This window comes from Sus scrofa, chromosome 13 (genome assembly GCF_054392235.1).
Source record: "Sus scrofa isolate SSC_HxYL_T2T_F1_AM1 chromosome 13, Sscrofa_HxYL_maternal_Yorkshire_Landrace_v2.0, whole genome shotgun sequence".
Classification (NCBI taxonomy): Eukaryota; Metazoa; Chordata; class Mammalia; order Artiodactyla; family Suidae; genus Sus; species Sus scrofa.
Window position 1 is genome coordinate 128,383,493 of NC_139395.1, and position 19,956 is coordinate 128,403,448.

Genomic DNA, 19,956 nt, shown 5'->3' on the forward strand with positions numbered 1-19,956 from the left:
AGGAATTGAAATACTTATAACCAAAGCTCTGAATAAAAATCTGCAAATAATGTATGAGACAGAACCTGGCTTATAGTAGATGTACAGTTAGCACCTGGCTAGAGGATGACTCAGAAGACCTAGATCTCTTCATGCTATTTTCTTGAATCTTTGTATGAAGTTTGGCAGGTATTTATCTTGTGTGAATGTATTAATTTGCTAGGTCTGCTATAACAAAATACATACACCAGGGCAGGTTGGTTAAACACAAATTATTTCCTCACAGTTCTAGAGGCTGAAAATTTAAGATTAAAGTATTGACAGGTGTGGTTTCTCCTAAGGCCTCTCTTCTTGGCTTGCTGATAGCCTTACTGTGTCCTCATGTGTCTTTTCTTGTGTACATAGCTCCCTGATGTCTTTCCCTCTTCTTATAAGGACACTAGCAGCATTGGATTAGAGCTCACCCATGATCTCATTTAACCTAAGTTACCTCTTTAAAGGCCCTATTTTCAAATTTAGTCACATTCTGAGGTGTGCTGTGGGGTAGGACTTAAACATATGAGCCTTAGGGGGACACGACTCAGTCCATAACAATAGACCTTAGTTTTATCTATAAAACTAAGTTTGTCTCATTATGTTACATTTGTTCTTATTTTCCATGTGAAGGCTCAAAAAACTTTTCTAGCTATAGGGACCAGAAGAATAATTCTAATGCTGAACCAATGTTTTGAAGAAGTTAAAGTGCAGAGAAAACCACCTGTTTCCTCCTTTTGTTCTTGACATGAGGTGGTCATTCAGAGAGCTCATGCATTGTGACCAATGAAAATAAACAAGGCTGACATTCAGTGGATTCAAAAGTGAGTCTACAGTTTAGCATCTGTAAATGGATTAGAGCCTAGTTGCAGAATTCCACCAGCATTCCCTTGCTAGCCCTGTGAAAGAGTAGATCATCTAAATGACAATAGCAAAGCATCCTCCCTCTGGCGTAGAAAAGGTGTTTGAGTAGAACAGTAAGAGTAGATATCAGTAAATAGAGAAGTTAAGTAAGATAAGTAAGAGTTGACTTCTTTCTCTTTTACTCTACCTTTGATTCTTTTTGAATGATTTTTTTCCCTGAATACCTGAATACCATGCAGCCACCCAGGTGCCACATGCTGTCTGTCCAAGACACTGGGGATATAAACTTATGTGGGACCATTTTCAGGTATGAGACTACTTCTCCTGAGTGAATCATTCCCAGGGAGCTTTTTATATTGTAAGATCTGTAAGATTTTTATGTTCTGCCTATGGATTCATAGTACCATTAATTTTAGAGGGGATTATTTGGAAACAGCTTTATATGCTATACACAAGGAGAAATATATTAATACGGTTCAGTGCAAGAAATATGAGATCACATTTCTTGGTGAAAGGCATTTTATCTATAAGACCATGTCAATAAGACAAATTCACATGTTCAAATCCCTGTAGACTAGTCTGCCCTCTTTATCGCTACTCTTAGATAACAAAACATAAGACAAAATGAACTTTTAAAAAATCAAAAGAACATATTTTAATGTGTATTTTTACAGAAGTATAAGAAGACAACACACTTAGTTGAATGTGTTTTTTTTTTTAATATCAGAAACAAGTTGGCTTAATACTTACACTCACATTCTAATGGACATACATAAGATACCGCAACAAAATTTATTGCAAAAGTTTTCCAGCCAGTGGTTATGAAACATAAAGCAAAATAACATTCAGGTAATACACTTGTACCCCTATACACTATGTTTTTCTTTGATTCATTCATTTATTCATTGGTACGTATACTAATTTGTTCATTAACTCACAATAGAAAAATTGTTTATTGCCAGGCACTATACTAGGCACTAGGAATATAAAATGAAGCTATAGGATTATTCTCTTCAAGAAGGTCATAATTTAGTGTTACTAAAGCTATCTACCAAATTCCTTTTAATTACTGAGGATAAAAATAAATACTAACAAAATTTCACTTTGGAGGCTGGAAGCATTATAATACTTCAAATGTTGTGAAGCCATGAGATAGCTTGAAAGGAATTGACTGCCACTATAGAAACAGAAGAGTGTCTTGGGAATACTAAGGACCATAGCTCAGTTACCAGTCTAACAACTATCTCAGATACCTCATGCATATTGAAATATTAGAACCCGTGAAAACTTAGTTAACCCCTTAGTGGTTCTTTGAGTTAAACAAAAGAGATGGGAGGCATGTGAGTAGAAGGCTGGTTTAACAGTGCCTAAGTTCACAAACATAATGCGATGTTTTTGGAGGAGAAAAAATTCTTATGTGGGTACGAGTAATTATCACTGGTAGACATTTCAAATAAACATGTTCAGTTAATTTACACAACATTTAGCTTCTCTCCTGGAAATGAAATAAAATGTTGAGGTACTTATTAAAATAGAAATACTTCCAATTTAAACAAAATATTGATAATTGCATTGAAATAGTGTTCATTTAACCCTGCATGATTTATTGCAATTGTCATATATTTTTTTGGGTGTGAACACTGTGAAATGGTTTTAAACTACGCAGTGTACTATTTAAAATAGTACTGAATTTAAACTGAAAAAGAGGAAATAATTCAATAATTGAGAGGTTTAGTGTATAGATTCTGAGTATTTCAGTTTTCCTTATGGTTTGTTGGTAATACAAGTTTAATGCAAAGTTAAAATACTTATACTATATGTTGAGTGCAATTACATCATAAAAACTACATAGAAAATCTTTCTTAATCATAGAAAGTGTTATTTTTGGAGATAGTATTCCTGACCAAGATTTTAAAAGCAAATTTCATAGGTGACAATATTTTTAAAAGTATAATAAATGTCTTCATAAACATTTTTTAAATCATAGGATTAGACTACATGGTATTTCAAAGGACAGAATGGGTCTTTGATAGTAATGTTTAATCCCTGTATTTTATGGATGGTAAACCCAAGACCTAGAAAAATTATATGAGTTGTCATGTAGCTATTTAGTGTCAGGGTTGGTACCAAACTCCAGTATTGCCTCCCAGTCTCATGCTTTCTCTCTTGTCTTAGTTATGGATTGATTTACTTACAAATAGCAGAAGCACTCTCATCAAAAGGAAGGAAAATCTCACCCAGTCCAAGTGAAAGGAGCACAGGAAGACATGAGGTCTGTGCCTGCCATTCCTTCTTTTGCCCATTCTCATCTGTTTTCTCTGAACTCCTGTTCCTTTTTCATCACCAGTTTCCTTGGAAAAGCTCATAGTTTTTACGTCCTGAAAACACTTATTTGCGCACCCGTATCAGAGAGTTAATTCTGAACGAGAAGCTATTTGCTCTTATGACACTTGGTGTGAATTAGAAAATTGTGCCCCTTCTGGGGGGTACAGCCTGGTGGGTCAGTGCACCACACTAGCCAGTGGCCATGACCTTGCAACACTCAGACCTAATACCATTTGTCTGACTCATTTTTTGTGTCTCCATTCCAAGTTCTGATTGGCTCCATTTATGTCAAATGTTGTCTTAGTTTACAAGGTAGTAAGCATGGCAAAGAGCCCCACACTTGGTACATATATACTTGAGAAAGGAAAGCAAAGGACAGTCAAAATTCAATGTCAGGAATCTTGACCTTAACACTTTCCCTCTCTTTTCAGCTATTATACCCCCAGTATAATTGTCAATCTAGGTGTCAAGCTGTTATAGAGGGCCTAGGCAGAGCTCATAACTTTCACCTGTGAATGCAAGGACAGTTTGCCATCTGACAGCCCAGTTAGAGGTGGCTTCATCCGGTGATATTGGCTTGTCCTTAGATGTTTTGTTTGTTTGTTTTAATATCATCTCACCAGAATAGTAGATCTTTTGAGCATTTTAGGTAATGCTTACCTTATCATGTTCAAAATGCTATGCTAACAATGCAAAGGAACATTTGCAAAATTTGATTTAATGTAGACAGTTTCTTCTATTGGCAGTGTCATTGGGAATCCAGTAATAGACGATTATTGAAATTGAGTCACTGAATTAAACTACTAATTTAAGATGGCCAGTGAAGGAGGGTACCAGGAACCAGATCTGACAACATTGAAGAAGTGTCCACCTCAAGCCCGACTACTCTAGGCAGAGGATAGCAAGAGGGGGTCAAATTATATATAAAGTTTTCTATTCAGGGTTATAGGGTGGTAACCAACACTGGCCAAAAATAATATTCTATTAAACCACATTGATTCATTGCTATTGGATATAGAAACACATCACGATACATATTCCTCATAAAAGCAGTCACAACATATTACTAAATACAACTGGAAAAGACAAAATATGCAACTCCAGCATTTTATTTTTGACTAAGATAAATTTAACCATTAGGTTTCATAAACATTTAATAGTTACCATATTTACCTTTTTAGAAGAGATTTGTGAAGATATTTTTACCATTTCACTAAAGCAGGATTCAGTAGATTAAAACAAAAAAATTGTTGGCTACCATTTTTCTTTCTTGTATCCATAGCAGAAATCTCTCAAAGAACCACTCTCCACTGACCTTGAACCTGGCCTCACAATCTTTTTCCATGTGTCCATTCATTGCCAGTTAATTGGAGCTGGCACTCAAGATGAAAACTGTTCATTCCACTGATAAACTGAACTTCATAAAAGTGGAAACATTGCCCTACTTACCTCCATATCCCATTGCCAGCATATCACCTGCACAAAAGTGACACTCACTATATAGTCATGAATGGGTAAATGGCCCAAGAATTGTAAAAATATTTTTTCATAAGCAGGTAATTCTCAAAAGAAAATATAGAATGGGCCAAAATCACAAGCAAAATAAATTTAACTCCATTAATGATTTTTTCTGAAATTTTGGACAAATACACCAGATTGACAAATATCTTGAAAATTAACACTATTCAATGTTGATAATGAGTGGGAAAAAGTACTCACATGTATTACTGGTAAGAAATGTCACTACCCCGGCTCTGGTTCTAGCTGTGTCATGGTTTCATTCCCTGGCCCAGGAACTTCTGCATGCCATAGGTACAGCCAAAAAAAAAAAAAAAAAAGGAAAAAAAAAGAATATAACATATAACTAACTTGTTTTAGCCTTTCTGGAGTGAAATTCATTTATAAAAAAATCATAAAAACAGGAATACTTTGGCTTTGACTTAGAATTTCTACCTATTATTCTACCTAATATTCTACAAATATTTGTGCAATGATTTATCCATAAGAAAGTTTATAGCAATATAATGTAAAAATTAAAAATTATTGGTATGATCAATAATCAGGGGTTGTTTAACATTTTATGGGCTTTTTCTTTTTTCTTTTTAGGGTCTGTAGTTGTGGCATACAGATGTTCCCAGGTTATGGGGTGATCAGAGGTATAGCAGCTGGCATACACCACAGCCACAGCAACGCTAGGTCTGAGCCACATCTGCAACCTTCACCACAGCTCGTAGCAGAGCCAGATCCTGAACCCACTGAGCAAGACCAGGGATTGAACCCACATCCTTATGGATACTAATTGGGTTTGTTTCTGCTGAACCACAACGGGAACTCCAATGGCCTTTTTATAATATTATTTTTATTGCTCATATATAGTATATAGCTATTAAAATGAAACAAAAGAGTACTTGTCAACATGGACAGATGTTTATACTGTTAAGTGAAAAACAAAAATGTTGCAAAATAGTGTTTATCAGAGTTAGTTTTATTTTGTAAATGTATATGTGAATTGCATAAGCCCCAATGCATGGATCTAGAAACTCTAATATGTTAATATTTGCTAGCCCAGTCTCAGTCACAACCTAAGCCACACCTATGAAAATGTGGGATCCTTAAGCCGTTTCTCTCTCTTTTTTTTTTTTTTTTTGGTGTGTATCTCTTTCACACTAATGATGACAAATTGCTTTAGTAATAAAAAAATGTAATATTTAAAAAATTGCTTTTTAGAGAGGTTCATATTTTTTTCTTGATATATTCTCCTACAATAAGCAGAGCAATCAAAATCATTCCATTGATTATTCTTTTTGAGACTAGCAATTTCAGCATTTAAACCTTAGAAAACCTCCCTAAAGACTTCAGTCCAAACATTTGGAGAGTTGGTTTTAAATCTGGCCCTCTTATTCACATATTATTTTTTCTTTTTTTTTATGTCTTTCATTTCTCCTTTCTCCCTGAATCCTTTCCCCATCTTCATTAAAACACTGATGGGGGAAAAAAGACAGTTAAATCTGACCAGAATGTTTTTCAGGTCAGTCTCCCAAAGCAACAGAAATAAAAGCAAAAATAAACCAATGGGACCTAATCAAACTGACAAGTTTTGTACAGCAAAGGAAACCAAAAAGAAAACATAAAGACAACTTACAGAATGGGAGAAAACAGTTTCAAATAATGCAACTGACAATGGCTTAATCTCTAAAATATACAAAATACTTATACAACTCAACAGTAAAAAAACCAACAACCCAATGGGCAAAAGACCTGAATAGACATTTCTCCAAGAAAGATGTACAGATGGCCAACAAGCACATGAAAAAATCCTCAGTATCCCTGTTTATCAGAGAAATGCACATCAAAACTACCATGAGATATCACCTCACACCAGCCAGAATGGCCATCATTAATAAGTCCACAAATAACAAATGCTGGAGGGGCTGTGGAGAAAAGGGAACCCTCCTGCACTGGTGGTGGGAATGTAAGCTGATACAACCTCGACGGAGAACAGTATGGAGGTACCTTAGAAATCTATACATAGAACTACCATATGACCCAGCAGTCCCACTCTTGGGCATATACCCAGACAAAGCACCTTAAAAAAGACACATGCACCCGCATGTTTGTTGCAGCACTATTCACAACAGCCAAGATATGGAAACAACCCAAATGTCCACCAGCAGATTTTTGGATTAAGAATATGTGGTAAATATACACAGTGGAATACTACTCGGCCATAAAAATGAATAAAATAATGCCATTTGCAGCCACATGGATGGAACTAGAGATTCTCATACTAAGTGAAGTAATTCAGAAAGAGAAGGACAAATACCCTATGATATCACTTATATCTGGAATCTAATATACAGCACAAATGAACCTTTCCACAGAAAAGAAAATCATGGACTTGGAGAATAGACTTGTGGTTGCCAAGGGGGAGGGGAAGCGAGTCGGGTGGGTGGGGATCTTGGGTTAAATAGATCAAACTTTTGCCTTCAGGATGGATTAGCAATGAGATCCTGCTGAGTAGCACTGGGAACTATGTATAGTCACTTACAATGGAGCATGATAATGTGTGAAAATAGAATGTATACATGTATGTGTAACTGGGTCACCATGCTGTACAGCAGAAAAAAAAAATTGTACTGGGGAAATAATAATTAAAAAAAAGTACATGTGAGTCAATTATACTTAGTTTAGGTTCTCAGTGTTCTTTCTCTTATAAAAATATTTGATACTTGTTCATTCCTTTTTAAAAATGGAAAAACACAGAACATTTTAACAGTTGGAAAGATGTCATTAATATTTTATACTTACCTCAAGCATAAGTTTTTATTTTCTAAACACTATTTCCATTATATAGTTAAAATTATGTTATATTTACAATTCTTTTATTTTCAAAGTAGAAGTACATCCTAAATACTTTCTCAGAGATCTCTTTCAAGACTAGCTATTGTGCCAAATCAGCATCTTTATTTTTTTTAAATTTAATTTAATTTATTTTTTTGGTCACACCTGTGCCATATGGAAGTTCCAGAACCAGGGCTAGGGCCACAGCCACCATAGAAACAGCACCGAGAAGTTATGTTGTGAGCCACAAGAGAAATTCCCAAATCAGCATCTTTCTCATTCATTCTTTCAGTTAGTAATTGTCCTAAATGCCTACTGTGTGCATGTTACGTGTGAGGTATACAATGGTACAAAAGATCCAGTCTGAAACACAAATTACTGCCTTGCTTAGTCTACTGTGAAACTCAATAAATAACATAAGCAGTAACTGGGAAGTGAAATATAGACATTAAAAAGAGTCACATGATGAACAGTGACTGCCTATCCTCAATATGACTCTTAGTCATTGTCTCCACTATTCCCTAGTCCCCCTAATTTTTTTTCCTTTCACATGGGAATCAAATAGGATTAGCACATCATGTAAGTCACACTAAGATAAGATCTTTAATGCCTAAAATTAACAAGTTAAAACAAAAAACCTGAGATGTCAAGTTCATCTGCCCCATCATACTTCTCTGTTATGTACGTACTATAAAACAGAGAAGAAACTTTGCATTAAACATGTTCATATGCAGTAATCAGGGGCTATTTTCAAAATATTGAATGAAAGAGAGAGCAGGAACTGACTATTCAGAAGGAGGCCAGTCCCTTGGTTATGTATATACCCATCTTGTTGTACTAGAAGTCGGGCTGAGACTTCCAGGGCAGAGACCAAAGTGACTAGTATCGTGGGGGCTGTCAGGAGGTTCAGGACAGCAGCTGCTTGCCCAACAGTGTGAAAGTATTTCAGCATTTTAGCAATGGTGCAACAGGCTCAGCCCTAGAGGAAAGAGAACAAATACTGTGGATATCTTCTGGGAAGGACATGATAGTGGTCAGGATAGCTCTCCTTTTACAACGGAAAGTTTTCTGTGGTAGATCTTTTGTTAATCTTGTAAAAACTTTCAGATCTACTTGGACAACTGAAAAATGAAGAAATTCCAAATGCAGACAAGTGAAATAAAACATAAACATAATAGAAATTCAGTTTAAAAATTGTTGAACAGAGGAAAAAGGAAGAGGCCAGTAGGATAGTTACCTGAGCTTTGGTATTGAGGAAATCCGAAGAGTCTGCTTATTTTTAAAGCAAAACAACATAAAAAGAAATCATCTTAGTCACATTTATGAAATGGCAGTATATGAGCCACTAATGCATATGATGATATTTTAAATAATTTGTTCTCCTTTTTTTAGCTTTCTTTACTGGAGAAGGCTGGATTTGGAGGTGTTCTTCTGTATATTGATCCTTGCGACTTACCAAAGACTACAAATCTTAGCTATGATACCTTCATGGTGTCACTGAATCCAGGAGGGGACCCTTCTACACCTGGATATCCAAGTATTGGTAAGTTCATTATTAAACTTTATTATTCTTGTAATCATTACAAAGTTGCAATTTATAAGTACCAAGATATCTAAATTAATCAAGGGATAGCAAAGTTGAATTCTCACCAGTCCACATTTTATAAAGTGAATTTTTTTTTATCTTCTCAAAATTATAGACTATTCCATTTGCTGGAATAAAACTTCCTAAAAAGTCTATAATAGATTTTTGTCTCAATACTTTACAGTACTGTAAAGAGATAAAACATTTAATGTATTGTTATTGATTAACAGAGAAGATATATTAACACCATGTGGAATGAGTACTCCATGTAAGTAGAAAGCACATGCACATGCCTAGACACATGAAATATCTGTGGCTTTCGAGTTTTAGTCATAACTTTAAATCCAGAGTTTAGGGGTACAAGTTAGGTGACTAAAAGAATGGCAAATGATGCTGAAGAAGGACAGAGTTAATATGATCCAATTATCTGGCTCCCTGAAAGAAAGGACCTCAGGGAGTTCCCTGGTAGTGCAGTGGGTTAAGGATCCAGTGTTGTCACTACAATTGCTTGGGTCACTGCTGTAGTGTAAGTTCGATCCCTAGCTGGCGAAATTCCACGTGCTGCAGGTGTGACCAAATAAAAAAAAAAAAAAAAAACCCCAAGAATCTTGTCCAGCCACTGGCAGTATTGAGATGGCCATTTTGCCACCCTTTTCTTTCCCAGCAAGCTGTGTTCATTATAATGGGGATCTCGTGACAAAGAGAAGACAACTGTGATTTTGGCAGTTGCTCACTGTATCATTGAATTTCCTGTCTAATGTGTCATTGACAAATATACTGTTTACACAGAGTTGGCTGGGCAAAAGCTCTTTGCTCCCCCTTTCAGGGTGATACTAACCCATTAACCATGTTACTTTAGTCAGGAATTAAGCTAACAAAAAATAGAATTATCCATGTGTTCTGTCAATATTTTTCCTTGTTTTCTACAAAATATCACAACAGGTTTGACTAACAGCTTGCACAAGTCCTTTATATACATATTAACTTAGCCAATGAATTAATAACATGCTCCAAGAAGGAAACAAATTGAATCAAATATGAGTTATAATTTATGAAATTTGTTGTGTCTACTGAGAGCTACTTTTCTTCTAAAGTACCTATTCCTTTAATAATCCATGTAAGAATTTTCTCAGGGCCTTCACTGATCTCTACTTTGCACAGTCCACTATCTCATTATTACAGTTTTGAAATTAAAGTTAGTAAGTGTCCATCTGTAATTTCCAGGCATCACCAAAAATAGCAGTTGAGCTCTCTCATTTACAAATGCCCTAACTGCCTGGGGTTGTATTGCCTTAGCAGTGAGAGGCTGCATGTGGCATCAAACTTTTCGTTGCAAATCTAGTCTGCGGTGCCACTGAAAAGTGGACACTTTATGAATACTCTGCTTAATTCGCTAAGTTGCCACACTGGCAACATTTACTCCTAACATTTTTTTTTGGCTCAGGTCATTTAGTAAATGCAGAATTCAGTCATATCTAGTGAAATGTTGGACAGAGTCTTGAGGATCTCAGAATGCTTTTTTAAAAATTTAATTTTTTATATTGAAATAATTTCAACTCACAAAAATGGTGCAAATATGGTATATAAAGAATCTATCTTTATCCCAGCATCTTCTAATATTAACATCTTATATAAGATTTTATAATTATCAGTCAAAATTAACATTGATACAATGCTATTAACTAATTACTGATGTTATTCACCTTTCTCCAATTCTCTCACTATATGTCTGTATTTTTTTTCTTCTTGTCCAGCATCCAGTGCAGAATTCCATACTGCCTTTGGTTGTCTTATCTCATTAATCCTCTCCAAACTGGAACAATTCTTCAGTTTTTCTTTTACTGCCTTAATTCTTAAAGAATGCTGTTACTTTATTTTGTAGAATGCCCCTCAGTTTAGCTTGCCCTATATTTTCTAATGATTAGATTGTAGTTATACATTTCTTGGTAGGAATACTTCAGAAGAGATATACCTTTCTCAGTGCATCATATGAGGAGATACATACCGTGATTATGTCTTAATTCTCATGGTGCTAATTTTGATCTCTTGTTATGGTAGTGTCTGCTAGTTTTCTCTACTGTAATGGTACTGTTTTTTCCTTTGTAATTAATGAGTTTCTTGTGGGAAGATACTATGAGATTATATAAATATCCATCTTTCACTTTTCCTCACAAATTTTAGCATCCATCAGTGATTCTTTTACAATTATTACTGTGGTATTTGCCAAAAGATAACTTTTTTACTTTTACCATTCTTTATATTACTTTTAAAAGAAATTTTTGTACAATATGAGCAATCATACGCCTACATTCTCATACAAATGTAACCATTTTGGGAAAAATTAGAAATCAGACTACTTAGATCCAACAACAGAATAGCAGTGCAATAAATGACATGTACTTACAGAGGACTTGCATGAAAATTTCCTTTACAAGTATCATGCCAGAATGCATGTGTGGCAGAGGAGGAGAAGAGAGATGATCTCTTTCATGTTCATGGATCTGTATACAATATACAGAAAAGGAAACAGCATAACCCATTGTATTTTGTGTGTGTGTGTGCTGGTTGATAGGAAGCTCTGATTAGCTGCCATGATTTATACCCCTGGATTCTTTTATCCTTCTCTCCCAAAATTGTCTTGAGATTTCAGAGCCTTCTAGTCTCACTTACATTTAAAAAAAATAATGCATCCCTCCTCAGATATGAGGGGAAAAGAGAGGAGGAAAAGGCAAGCTGTTTATTGTAAATAAAACCTGCAAATACTGGGGTTCTCTTGTGGTGCAGTGGGTTAAGGATACAGTGTTGTTGCAACAGCTTTGGTCGCTGCTGTGGTGCAGATTTGATCCTTGGTCTGGGAATTTCTACATGCCATGGGAATAGCCAAAACAACAACAACAAAATAAAATTAAAAATAAAAACAAACCAAAAAAACTATAGATGTTCATAGTGAACAATATTATTTGACATAATGCCATACAATACTGACTGTTAAAAAATTATTAGAATAATCAATGTAAAACTATCTCTTTATCAACTTAAAAAAAATCCAGGAGTTCCCTTGTGGCTTAAGAGAAATGAACCCAACTAGTATCCATGAGGATATAGGTTTGATCCCTGGCCTCACTCAGTGGCTTAAGGATCCAGCATTGCTGTGAGCTGCAGTGTAGGTCACAGAGACAGCTTGGATCTAACCTTGCTGTGGCTGTGATGCAGGCCAGCAGCTGTAGCTCCAAGCCAACCCTAGCCTGGGAAGTCCCATATGCTGCATGTGTGGCCATAAAAGATAAAATGAAGTAAAATGAAATATTCCACTTTATTAACTAATCTGAGGATGATAAAGTTCTAAAGATTTAGAATAACAAAAATCAAAACTTTTGTTTTTTGACGTAGATAATATCTTGAGTTCTTTTTAATTATGTTTCAAGTGTACAGAATTATAATTCAACATTTGTATATACTACAAAGTGATCACTAAAAGTCTATTTACCATCCATCACCATACAGCTGACGTCTGTTACCCATTTTGCCCACCTGCCTGCCCTCAAAACTCTTTCCCTTCTGATAACTGTTAATTTATCTATGGATTTATGATTTTGTTTTCATTTTATTTGTCTGTTTTGGGATTTTTTTAGATTCTACACATGACTAAAATCATAGTGCATTTGTCTTTCACCTTATGACTTACTTCATTTAGCATAATACCATCAAGTTCCATCCTTGTTGTCACAAATGGAAGGATTTCATGCTTCCTTAATGGCCGAATAGTATTCCATTGTGTATATATACCATAGCTGCTTTATCCATTCTTCAAGCAACTGACACTTAGGTTGTTTCCATGTCTTGGCTGTTGTAAATAATACTCAAATGGACATAAAGGGTGAGTACGTATTTTCAAATTAGTATTTTTGTGTTATTTGGATAAATATTCAGGAGTGGAATAGCTGGTTCATGTTTTATTTCTCTTAATTTTTTTGAGTAATCTTTATATATAGTGTTTTTGATATTGGCTGTACTAGTTGAGTCTCATCAACATTGTATAAAGTTTCTCTTTTCTCCAATGTATGTTATTTCTTGTCTTTTTAATAATCGCCATTTCAACAGGTATGAGGTGATGTCTCATTGTGGCTTTGATTTGTATTTCCCTAATAATTAGGGATGTTGAAATCTTGTCATGTACCTGTTGGCTATGTTTTTTTTAGAAAAATGTGTATTTAGACTCTCTGCCAATTTTTTAATTGGATTGTTTGTCTTTTTGTTACTGTGTTTTATGGGTCTTTTATATTTTGGATATTAACCTCTTATCGGATATATGATTTGCAAAAATCTTCTCTCATTCAGTTGGTTGCCTTTTATTTTGATTATGATTTTCTCCATTGTGCAATATATTTTTAGTGTAACATGGTCCCATTTGTTTATTTTTGCTTTTATTTCCCTGCCTTCATAGTAAAATCCCCCCAAACAAGTAAACAAACAGACAAACTTTGTGAAAGTTTGTTACTGAGGTTACCACTAATTTTATGGTTTCATGTCTTTATATTCAAGTCCATCATGCTTCTTGATTTAATTTTGATATATAGTGTAAGAAATGCTCTGGTTTCATTCTTCTGTATGTGGATGTTCAGTTTTCCCAACACTATTTATTGAAGACACTATTATTTCCCTATTGTATGTTTTTGTTTCAAATTAATCATGTATGTATAGGTTTATTTCTGGGCTCTCAGTTATGTTCCATTGATTTCTGTGTCTGTTTTTGTGCCAGTATCATACTGTTTTGATTACCAGTGTGGCAGCATAGTTCAAAATCTGGAAATGCAATACCTTCAGTTTTGTTATTCTTTCTTAAGCTTCTTTTGGTTATTTGGGGTTTTGTGTATGTGTTTGTTTCCATACAAATTGTAGAATTATTTGTTCTATTTCTGTGACACATGCCATTGGAATTTTGATAGAAATTGCATTGAATCTGTAGATTGTTTTTCATAGTATGGATATCTAGGGATTTTCCAATATAGGAGCACAGAGTATTTTTTCGTTTACTTGTATCTTCTACTTTCAGCAATGTCTTAAAGTTTTCAGTGTGTAAATCTTTTATGCACTTGGTTAAGTTTATTCCTAACTTTTTTTTTATTTTTTGGTGTAGTTGTAAATGGAATTGTTTTCTTAATATCTCTCTCTTGTTAATTTGTTATTAGTGTATAGAAATGCCGCATATCTCTATATGTTTATTTTGTATCCTGTACGTTTCCTAAATTTATTTATGAGTTTTAACATCTTTTCAGCGGGAGTATTCCGGGTTTTCTATATATAATATAACATCATCTGCAAAGAGTGAGTTTTTCTCTGTCCTGATTTGGATGTCTTTTATTTCTTTTCTTGCATAATTTCTCTGACTAGTTCTTCCAATACTTTTTAGAATATGAGACCAGAGTAGATATTTTCTTTATTTCTGATTTTAGAGGAAAAGCTTTCAGTTTTTCATCATTGAGTAGTATATTGCTAGCTGTGATTTGTCAGATACAACCTTTATTATGTTGAGGTGCATTCCCTCTATACCCCTTTTATTGACAGTTAAATGCTGGTTGTATTTTATGAAATACTTTCTCTGCATCATGACCATATGATTTTAATCCTTTATTTTTTTAATGTGCTGTATCATATGGATTGTTTTGTAGATACTGAATTACACTTGCTTCCCTAGAATAAATCTGACTTGATCATGTTATACAATCTTTTTTTAATATATTGTTGGATTTTATTTACTAACAGTTTATTGAGGATTTTTGTCTGTGTTTATCAGTGATATTTCTTTTTTTATTAGGGCCGCACTCAACTGCATATTAAAGTTCCCAAGCTAGTGGTTGAATCAGAGCTTCAGCTGCTGGCCTACACCACAGCCACAGCAATGTGGGATCTGACCTGCATCTGTGACCTACACTACAGCTCATAGCAATGCCAGATCCTTAACCCACTGAGCAAGACTACCTGTACCGATCAAACCTGTACCGTCATGGATCCTAGTGGCGTTAGTTAACTGCTGAGCCATGAAGGGAACTCCTAAATTTACTTTTTTTGTGTTGTCCTTGTCTGGTTTTAACATAAGGGTGACACTGGCCTTATAAAATATATTTTGGAGATTTCCCTCCTCAGTTTTTTGGAAGGTGAGTATTAAGTCATCTTTAAACATACTGTGTTAATACTGATAAAAGAATGGAAAAAATTAAATCTATTTTCAATGTTTTGTAGACTTCGGCAGTGAAGCCATCTGGTTTTGGGATTTTGTTTGTTGGTAGATTTTTGATTCCTGTTTAAATCTCTATACAAGTAATTTATCTGTTCATATTTTCTATTTCTTCATGATTCAATATTAGACTATTTTATGCTTCTAGAAATTTATCAATTTCTTTTATGTCATCAAATTGTTGGCATGTAATTGTAGTCTCTTTCGATCCTTTGTATTTCTATGGTTACAGTTGTAACTTGTCTTTCTTTATGATTTATTTGAGTCTTCTCTTTTTTTCTTGGTTATTCTAGCTAAAGTTTTGTCTGTTTTATTTTTTCGATCACCACCTCATAGTTTCTTTGATTTTTCCTATTTTTTTTTTTGTCTCTGATTTATTTCCATTGCAATCTTTATAATTTCCTTCCTTCTGCTAATTTTGGGTTTCATTTTTCTTTTTCTAGTTTCTTTAGGTGTAAAGTCAGATTATTTGAGACTTTTTTGTTTTTTTCTTGATATAGGTCTGAATTGCTGTGAGTTTTCTTCTTAGAACAACTTTTGCTTCATCCTACATATTTTGGTTATGTCATATTTCTGTCTTCATTTGTCTCCAGGTACTTTTTTTTAGTTTCGCTAATGACCTCTTTGTTGTTCAGTAACATGTTTTTAATATCCACATTTCTATGACTTTTCCCTTTTTTTCTTCCATGATTGATTCCTAGTTTCATAAGATTGTGGTTGAAGAAGATGCTTGATATGATTTTAATTTTCTTGAATTTATTGAGGCTCATTTTGTGACCTTATATGCTATCTCTCCTGGAAAATGTTCCTTGTGCATTTAATAAGAATGAATATTCTCCTGATTTTGGATAGAATGTTCTATATCTGCTCTAATAAAATATCTGATTGATGTGTCTGATCTAATGTGTTGTTTATTTTTTATTACTAAAAAATTTATTACATTTGTAGTTGTACAATGATCATTACAATCCAATTTTATAGGATTTCCATCCCACAATCCCAGTGCAGCCCACCTCTCCCCAAACTGTCTCCTTTGGTGACGATAAGTTTTTCAAAGTCTGTGAGTCAGTATCTGTTCTGCAAAAAAGTTCATTCTGCCCTTTTTTCAGATTCCACATGTCAGTGAAAGCATTTGATGTTGGTGTCTCATTGTATGGCTGACTTCTCTCAGCATGATAATTTCTAGGTCCATTTCTATTAGCATGATAATTGCTAAAAATGCTGGTATTTTGTTCCTTTTAATGGCTGAGTAATATTCCATTGTGTATGTGTACCTCATCTTCTTTATCTACTCCTCTGTTGATGGATATTTAGGTTGTTTCCATGTCTTTGCTATTGCAAATAGTGCTGCAATGAACATCAGAGTACATGTGTTTTCTCTGGATATATACCCAGGAGTAGGATGGCTGGATCAAATGGTAGTTCTAATTTTAGTTTTCTGAGGCGTCTCCATACTGTTTTCCACAGTGGTTGCACCAATTTACAATCCCACCAGCAGTGTAATAGGGTTCTTTTTTCTCCACACCCTCTCCAGCACTTATTTTTTGTAGACTTTTTGATGATGGCCATTCTGGCTTGTGTAGGGTGGTACCTCATTGTGGTTTTGATTTGCATTTCTTTAATAATGAATGATGTTGAACATCTTTTCATGTGTTTTTTGAACATCCATATGTCTTCTTTGGAGAAGTGTCTATTTAGATATTCTGCCCATTTTTTGATGGTTTTTTTTTTTTGTTTTTGACATTGAGCTGCAGAGGTGTTTATAAATTTTGGAGATTAATCCCTTATCAGTTGATTCATTTGCAAAGATTATCTCCCACTCTGTATGTTGTCTTTTCGTTTTGTTTAGGGTTTCCTTTGCTGTGCAGAAAATTTTAAGTTAATTAAACTTAACAAAGGTCCCATTTATTTATTTTTGTTTTTGCTGTCATTATTCTAAGAGGTGGATCTGAGAAGATGTTGCTGTTGTTTATGTCAGAGTGTTTGGCTTATGTTTTCCTCTAAGAGTTTTATAGTGTCTGGCCTTATACCTAGGCCTTTAATCCATTTTGAGTTTATTTTTTTGTATGGTATTAGGGAGTGTTCTGATTTCATTTTTTTCCATGTGGCTGTTCTGTTTCCACAGCACCACTTATTGAACAGGCTGTCTTTTCTCCATTGTGTATTCTTGCCTACTTTGTCATAGATTAGTTGGCTATAGGTGTGTGGGTTTAATTCTGGACTTTCTATCCTGTTCCACTGATCTATATGTCTGTCATTGTGCCAATACCATACAGTTTTCAGGACTGTTGCTTTGTAGTATAGTCTGAAGACAGGGAGCCTGATTCCTCCAGCTCCATTTTTCTTTTCTTTTTTCTTTTCTTTTTTTTTTTTTTACTCAATGAATTGATTCCTAGTTTTATAAGATTATGGTTGAAGAAGTTGTTTGATATGATTTTAATTTTCTTGAATTTATTGAGGCTCATTTATGACCTTATATGTTTCTCCTGGAAAATGTTCCATGTACATTTAATAAGAATGAATATTCTGATTTTGGATAAAATGTTCTGTATCTGATCTAATAAAATATCTGATTATGTGTCTTATCTAATGTGTTATTTAAATTTAATGTTTACTTATTAATTTTCTGTCTGGGTATCCTGTCCATTAAGGTAGGTGGGGTGTAAAAGTCCACAACTGTTATTGTATTGCTTTCAAGTTATCCCTTTAAGTCCATTAATAATTGCTGTGTATCTTGGTGCTCTTCTGTTGGATGCATATACATTTGTAAATATTGGATCTTCTTTCTGGATTGAACACTTTATTATTACGTGATATCCTTATTTGTCTTTTCTTACAGTCTCTAATTTAAAGTCTATTTTGTAGCTTATTCTATTCTAATTCAGTTGTCTTTTTATTTCCATTAGCATAGAATATATTTTTCTATGCTTTCACTTTCTGTCTGTGTGTGTCCTTTCTTATGCAGTGAATCTCTTGTAGGCAGCAAATAGATGGGTCTTTTTTTTTTTTTAATCTCTTTAGGGTTGCACCTGTGGCATATGAGGGTTCTCAGGTTAGGGGCTGAATTGGAGCTGTAGCTGCTGGCCTACACCACAGCCACAGCAATGTGGGATCCAAGCCACTTCTGTGACCTACACCATAGTTCACAGCAATGCCAGATCCTTAATCCACTGAGCGAAGCAAGGGATTGAACCTGCATCCTCATGGATACTAGTCAGTTTCATTTCCACTGAGCCATGATGGGAACTCCACGTGGGTCTTCTTTTTATCCATTCTGCCATTCTGTCTTTTCATTGGCTACTTTGGTTCATTTACATTTATAGTAAACATTGATGAATATGAATATGTACTTATTGCCATTTTGTTATTTTTTTTTTCCTTTTCTCCTCTCCTTGTGTTTTGGTGTTTTTCTTTAGTGTTATTTTTAGATTTATTTATTATTTTCCTATGTGTATTTGCTATAAGTATTTTTTCCTTGTTACTGTGAGGTTCGCATATAATGTTTTTGTATGTATTGTGTGTTTTAAGTTTGTAGCAACTTAAATTTGAACACATTCAAAAATTTTCTTTTTACTTTCCTCTACCACACACATAAGCACATTTTATACTTTTAATATATTTTTCATTTTTATTTCATCCATCTCTTAATTAATTACACTAATTTTAGTTAACTTTTTTTTTCTTTTTATTTTCATGCTTGCTTTATTTTTATTTTTTTTTTCATGGTTGCTTTATAAGTGATGGTTTCACTACCTTTATCATGCATTTACCTCTTCTAGTGAAACCTTTTTTTGCGTATTATTATCAAGTGTCATTTCCTTCCAGCTTTATGAAATCTCTAATATTTTGTGCAGAGCCATTTTAGTGGTGATGAAGTCCTGTAGGCTTGGTTATTTGAGAAAGCTTTGATCTCTTTCAATTCTAAATGATAATTCTGCTGGGTAGAGAATTCTTGATTGGAAGTTTTCTTCCTTTTGGACGTGATGTCTATGTCATGCCACTCCCTTTTGGCCTGTAAAGTTTATGCTGAAAAATCTTATGGGATTTTCCCTGCATGTAACAAATTGTGTTCTCTTTCTGCTTTTAGAATTCTCTCTTTAACTTTTATCACTTTAATTATAATGTTTCTTGGTATGTGTCTCACTCTGTGTTCATCTTATTTGGAATTCTCTTTGCTTTCTGGACCTGATGTCTGTTTTCTTCCCCAAATTAGAAAGGTTTTCAACCACTGTTTCTTCAAATAATTTATCTGGCACTTTTTCTCTCTTTTCTTTCTGGGACCTCTATAATATAAATGTTGTTCTGCTCAATGTTGTCCCATAGGTCCCCTGAGATATTTTAACTTTTTAAAATTCTTTCATTTTTTATGTTCCTAGTCCCATTTTTAATTTTATTTATTTTATTTATTTTTTTCCCATTGTACAGCATGGGGACCAAGTTATTCTTACATGTATACATTTTTTTTCCACACATGAGTTCCATTGTTTTGCCTTGCAGCTTAGTGAATTGTTCTTCTACCTGCTATTTAATCCCTCTAGTTAAGTCTTTGGTTCAGTAATAACTTCTGTTCGTACTTTTTTATATTTTCTATCTC

At 34.2% G+C, this 19,956-nt stretch overlaps 1 protein-coding gene across 50 annotated transcripts in view; it reads left to right on the plus strand.

The window, feature by feature from the left end:
• The window catches only part of NAALADL2 (N-acetylated alpha-linked acidic dipeptidase like 2), a 1,339,033-nt gene that overhangs the window by 813,625 nt on the left and 505,452 nt on the right, over positions 1 to 19,956 (plus strand). For all 50 annotated transcript variants that reach the window (XM_084990315.1, XM_084990322.1, XM_084990307.1 and 47 more), the window contains one exon: positions 8,935 to 9,085. In XM_084990315.1, the coding sequence (XP_084846441.1) occupies positions 8,935 to 9,085 (151 nt within the window). The remainder of the gene's footprint in view (positions 1 to 8,934; positions 9,086 to 19,956) is intronic.